The sequence below is a fragment of the Callorhinus ursinus genome, unplaced genomic scaffold (genome assembly GCF_003265705.2).
Source record: "Callorhinus ursinus isolate GAN/ISIS: 27379988/994484 unplaced genomic scaffold, GSC_fseal_2.0 scaffold4, whole genome shotgun sequence".
Lineage (NCBI taxonomy): Eukaryota > Metazoa > Chordata > Mammalia > Carnivora > Otariidae > Callorhinus > Callorhinus ursinus.
In genome coordinates, this window is record NW_027397066.1 from 133,361,657 (window position 1) to 133,367,656 (window position 6,000).

General features: G+C 42.3%; 1 protein-coding gene across 2 annotated transcripts in view; it reads right to left on the reverse strand.

The window, feature by feature from the left end:
* Positions 1-5,602, reverse strand: part of GASK1B (golgi associated kinase 1B) — a 48,706-nt gene extending 43,104 nt beyond the window's left edge. Inside the window, exons 1-2 of one of the 2 annotated variants that reach the window (XM_025874403.2) lie at positions 5,468-5,602; positions 3,608-4,753 (exon numbers count right to left, since the gene is read on the reverse strand). In XM_025874403.2, the coding sequence (XP_025730188.2) occupies positions 3,608-4,514 (907 nt within the window). In that variant the 5' untranslated portion in view covers positions 4,515-4,753; positions 5,468-5,602. Of the gene's footprint in view, positions 1-3,607; positions 4,754-5,463 lie in introns of both variants that reach the window. The other variant, XM_073892421.1, reaches the window with a different exon arrangement.
* Between the last annotated feature and the right edge of the window lie 398 nt (positions 5,603-6,000).

Sequence of the window (6,000 nt, forward strand, 5' to 3'; positions counted from 1 at the left end):
TACTGGGCATGAATTTATTGTCACAAACATTAATCAACAGAGAACAGAAACAACACTTAGGGCAGGATTACTTACAGGATTTTCTGGCTACTCACTCTCCCAGATATTAAAATACCTATTCTTAGACCAAGCCAGATCATCAGAGAAATATATACCTAAAACAATCCAACAGTTCCTCCTGCAGAAAACTCATTATCAAATTACATTACCATGTGAGGCCAGCAGACCATATTGATGGTCCTCACAAGAATAAGCTCTATAAACCTCATTATTTGCATAACACAGAGGTTGCCAAAGACATTTTTCATTACCTCTACAGTGAGTTCTTTATAAGATCCTCCAGGAGAAATCTCAGCCTGACTTTAGGACTAAAAATGGTAGTACTCATCTCCTGAGTATTGGAAGCGGAAGCAAATACAGATTCACTGTTAAGAGTCAGTGGAACAAGTCAAGAATGTATTTCTGCATTAATTCAAAAATATTTATTGAACACCTACTATGTGCCAGACTCCCCACTAGGATCTAGAAATGCTAAATAAGACAGGAAATGTCTCTGTCTTCACAGACCTAGAGACTAGTGGGAATGAAATGATGATTAAATGAGCAACTATAATACAAAGAGATGATATAAAATGAGCCAGAAATAGGTCCTGGGCAACTAGGTAAGATCTTTCACATCCTTAGGTAGACAGGGAGCCTGAAATAAATCTAAGCTTGGACCAAAAGAAGAATAAGAGGACCCCAGAGGAAAATATACACTTCTGTGGAAATTGGGAGAGGAAAGACATGTCAGGAAAAGCCTAGAAATAGGTGGATAGAGAGAGATACCAAGAACCTAAGACTGTCTATGTATCTCCTGCCCTGACCAGAATTGATCTATTTATGTACTTTACATCAATATAATAGCCTACATGAGTAGAATTATATTGTGTAGAGTGTTCATAACTATATTTAAATCATGTCATAGACTCCTGAGGAAATTGGCTTGATTTTATGTCTCTAAATAACTACACAGGAGAAGTGTCAAAGAAAACACAAAGAAAGACAGTATTGTTTGACATATAATCTTAGGTAACTCATGACACTAAGAGTCATATTGATACAACCTTGTTGGTTTCTTTCCATCACCACTTACATCTGAAATGAGAGAAGAACACCAAGATATATGGGGATTATAAACCCCTCCTTCAAATTGAGTGCAACCGCCCTTTTCATCCCCACAAATGCTGGATATTCAGGGGTGCCTGGGTGGCTCAGTCGGCTAAGCATCTGACTCGATTTTTGACTCAGGTCATGATCTCAGGGTCATGGGATCGAGTCTCATGTCGGGCTCCACGCTCAGTGGGGAGTTTGCTTGAGATTCTCTCTCTCCCTCCCCCTCTGCCCCTCACCTCACCTCTCTATCTCGTTCTCTCTAAAATAAATAAATAAATCTTTTTTTTTTTTAAATGCTGGATATTCAGAGCACAGAATAAATATATACAAGGAATCCCAATATTGAAAAGTTTAACTGAGCAATCGAGAGACCAGGGCTTTAGATCTGGTTGTGTCATGTAAAGACATGATATGTGAGTCTTGGAGGCTATGTGAGTAACTCAGTAAACTTGGTACCTCACATGTGTAGTGTAGTAACAAAAATAGACAATATTTATTGAAGATCTACTCTGTGACAATCACTCATTCCATGGGTTTTTCATGTACTAACTAACAACAACTTCATGAGGTAGGTATTATTGTCCTTTTACAGCTGAGGAAACTGAGGCATTCACAGATACTGTAACATTTCTGGATCACGTGGTTGGTAAGTTCCTACCCACTACTTTATTCTCCCAACATCCATCCATCCAAGAGCAACCCAGAGAAGTACCATATTGGGGTACCATGCCTCAGGATCTATTCAAGAATTCACCTTCTCTACCCAGGGGCCTTTATGACATGATAGTGAATGGCAGTATAGGGTAATAAGAGTGACTCTATGCTACACCCTGCTTTGCCCAGGACAGGCTTGGTGGATGCCTATTATCTCAAAGCTCACCAATATCTTCTTTTACTCCAGGGTGTTTTTCCACTTTGGATGATAAGTTATACAGTCACTTAAGCCCAGTGGTTAACAGCTTAAGTTCTGCAGTTTGCTGGGTGTATGTTTGAAACTCAACTTAGCCATTTACTAGCTGTGGAAATTGAGGCCCATTATTTTAGCTAAATAAGTCTCAATTTTCACATCTACTGAATGGAAATAATAATGGTACCTACCTTATAGCTCAGTTGTGAGAAACATAGGGTCAAAGCATGTATCAACTATATGAATCAATTAGTATAATGCCTAGCAAATAGTGAGCACCCAAGAAAAGTGACTTTTTACCAACCTTTTATCAAATGTTTGAGAGGTTATCTCACATCTGCATAATCATGGTGGACTATTTTGTGAACTTGAGACATCAAAACATACCTGTGAATCTGAAGCACTTAGACATGGACCAGGATAAAGTAAGGAATGCCAAGTCTTTCTAAGTAAATCACTGGTACTTCTAGAAGTACCCATTTTAAGACTAAATTATAATCCTAAAGCCATTGGAAATAGAGTTTAGTTCTTGGCCACTCCCAAGAATTTTAATCCTTTCCAGTCTGGACTCCATAAAATGCTAAATTTCATGATGACAAAAAGTAAGAAATATTCTTTGAGCTTATAATCCCCTTGTGGTCCTTTCTAGCCTGTTGGGCCAGCCTCGATTCATACCGGCAAATTCTGGGATTATTCTGCTTTCAAAAACGAGCCACTGACCCACCCTACTTTGTATTCAAAGCCTGGAACAGCCTCAAGACTCAGAGAATATCCTTCATATGGCATGAGCATGGCCACAGACCAGCCCCTTTGCTTTCCACTAAAGTGACTGGCTACATACCCCAGAGCCTGCCAAAATGTTTGTCACCTGACAGAGTCTTAGAAATCAGGCTCAATAAATTATGGTCATGGGCTTGAAGAAACCATATAGCTAGTTAGTATATACTGAACAAATTACCTATTTTCACTTCATTTTCTTTGTAAAATAGGGGGGTTAAATCCATTGTAAAAGAACCAAAGGGTCAGATCTAACATGGTCTGGCTCTGGGCCTTTTAAAAAGATTCCATCTGCTGAAGAAAGATAACCCCCTCTCCCCTTCCCTTTTTGGATGGGAGATCCCCTTCACTTTTTAAAAACTCCTAAGGAATGAAATTCTACTTACCTCCACAGTAACCTCTCTAATAATATGCCTGACTGTCAGCAAGTTCTTTGCCTCCACCCGCTTCCTCTTCTCATCATGCAAATTGCCACTGGCTTTAATTAGATTTAATAAGCCACTGGGAAGTGCAGTGAGGGAAAAGGAGAGCAAAGATTACACAGTGTGGGCTTACCCTTGCATTTTGAGTACAGCATTTCCCTGGGACGTTCATATCCTCCCAAAGTTGGGAAATAAAAAATGCCAAACGTATGGAAAGACATGCTGCTGCTGTCCAAATGTGAGACGTGGGTGGAGAAAATCATTTCGAAAAAGAGAGTGAGGGAAAAGAGAAAAATCAACCCGAATCCCCAACAGCTGCAAATCAGGAAGCACGTGAAGCCGTTACCTTGGATGAACTCTGATTTCCTGCTCACAGACGGCAGGGTCCTGTTGAGCCCAAGGATCCTGTCCAGGTGGAAGGCAAACACCTCGCTCATGTCCAAAGGCTGCTTGAGTAGTCCACAGGGGCTGGGGCCACAGCCGGGCACAGAGCCAGCGGCACTCCCCTCTAGCACCAGCAAGCGCGCTCCGCTTTTAGAGGACAGGAGCTGAAGACCTGCCACCGCACCGTCCGCCAACAGGCGCATTCGGAGGATGTCTTCTTTGCTCAGCCACGAGGGGGCGCTCTCACTGTAGATCCTGATGTTGCTCTCCTGGGTCTTGCGCCGCTGAAAATCTGAGCCCGCAACGTGCACTCCTGAGCCCCTGAGCCTCCAGGGTCGTTCCTCAGCCTTGGCCAGATTTCCTCCCTGGACGTACCCAGGCACTTCAGCATCAGCTGCCCTTGCACCATCCTGTGGCTGAAGGGATGGTCCGACCAAAGCCTCCTGTCCCAGGGCTGGTGATGCCACTGCATACTTCTTCCTGCGCTTGGGTTTCACGGTGCCACGGATATTGGCAGGCTTGCTGCGCTTGGAGCGTAGGGTAATATACACCACATTGAGCTGCAGCGTGGTCCCATTGCCCTGAGACTCTGGAGGGGCCAGGGTACCATCCAAGGGTATCTCAGGGAAGGGTGCCTCGGCGGTGTCGTGGCTCTGGTGTGGTCCCTTTTCTGCTGCCCTTCCTTGCTGGAGAGAGGCACGTCCCACCTGGCTCACCAGAAAGCCCAGGTAGATGGCACAGGCAGTGCCCAGCAGGAGGTTCCTCCGGGTCCTTGGGCGCCGGCTGCTCCAGAGTTTACGCACCCGCGGGACGCACAGGGAGCAGATGAACCAGTTTATGAGCTGCCCTGGCTTGTCTGGACAGGTCATTTCTCTGCTGCATCCACATGTTGAACAGAGTTTAAAGTCTGCAGTTGGTTCCTGCTGACATGATGCATGGTTTCCTGAATTCAGCTGTTGCCTCCGTTTAGGTATATAAGTGGTCTCCCGTGGGTAGAGTAGAGGTGGAAGTAAAGGGATGGTGATGAAGTTGGGAATGTTTCTGACACTCGCCACAACAAATCTTTTAAACTCCTATCGGCCTCCCCAAGGAGAAGTGTGGCTTGTTTCTGGGAATGAATGGAAACAGAGTTAACTGAGTCACAATCTCAAACGAGTTCAGTTCCTCTTCAAGAGTAAAGGAAAAAAGTAACCCTTTCCTTTCACAAATATCACCACCATGAAATTTCTTTTAAAGAAAGTTTAAAAAAGAGTAACAGGACAGACATAGAGATTCGATATTCAGTTTAAATTAGTGAAAACAAACCACGAAAATCCAAGAGTATTTTATAACTTGTGGCTGGAGTCATTTAATTTGATTCTGAAAGAAAAGTATTAAAATTTGACAAATCCTTTTTGAAATCTAGTAATCATTTCAGACAAGTGAGAGATGGTTTTTAAAAACAATCTATAGCCATCCTGTGTTTATTTTTTAAAGTCCTGCATTACAAATTGGGCAGAAGCACCAAATATTAACGTTCAAATTCGGAAACATATTCTCTTAATCTGATGGTACAATTTTTTTCTTCATTCTATGTTTCATCATCCCTAATGAAGAATGATTTCAATATAAAGCCATAAATGTCCATATATCTCAGAAGAAGTTATGTTTATTCAGTCACACACACACACACACACACACACATAAACACAAAACACAAATCCGATTGCTTTTCATTTCTTTTCTTCCCACAAAAGTCAGCAGAAAGAAAATAAAGGGATCTCTAACTCTATTTCTTTCACATTCTTAAAAAGAAGAAGAACTCATAAGCAACCTTACTTACACAGCTGGCCCCATGCTTGGCTCCAGGAAGAATGTAATCCCTGACTGTAATGCAAAGAACTTTTAGAGGCTGAGGCATGTAAGTAGAACATATTTCATGGTCAAGAGTGTTCCACATTTCAAATAGCTCAGCTTTAAAAGCTCCCTTGAAAACTCCTGATTGCAAAGCAAAACGGTCATTTGTCAACTGGCCACTGGTATCCCAGTTTAAGACGTGTTAGGTTTTTTTGTTTTTAATAGTCTAAAAAATAAACTTTAATTTTAAGATCTGAAAAAACAAAAGCCAAAGCCGTACAGAAGCAGTTTTCATTCAAATCATTTTCCACTTATTTTTAACCCCTGGGAGCCCTCTAGTGTCCTGTTTGGAAACAGACTCAGAAATGTCAGTCTCATGGGGTTAAAAAGGATTGAGAGTGTTTGCTTAGCGGCAGCAGGATAAATACCTTATAAAATGAGGAATGCCGGAACCCTGCTGTCCATCCCGTGTAGCTGGGGATTAGAGCACCAAGGTTCCCAGGGACTACGACTCCCCTT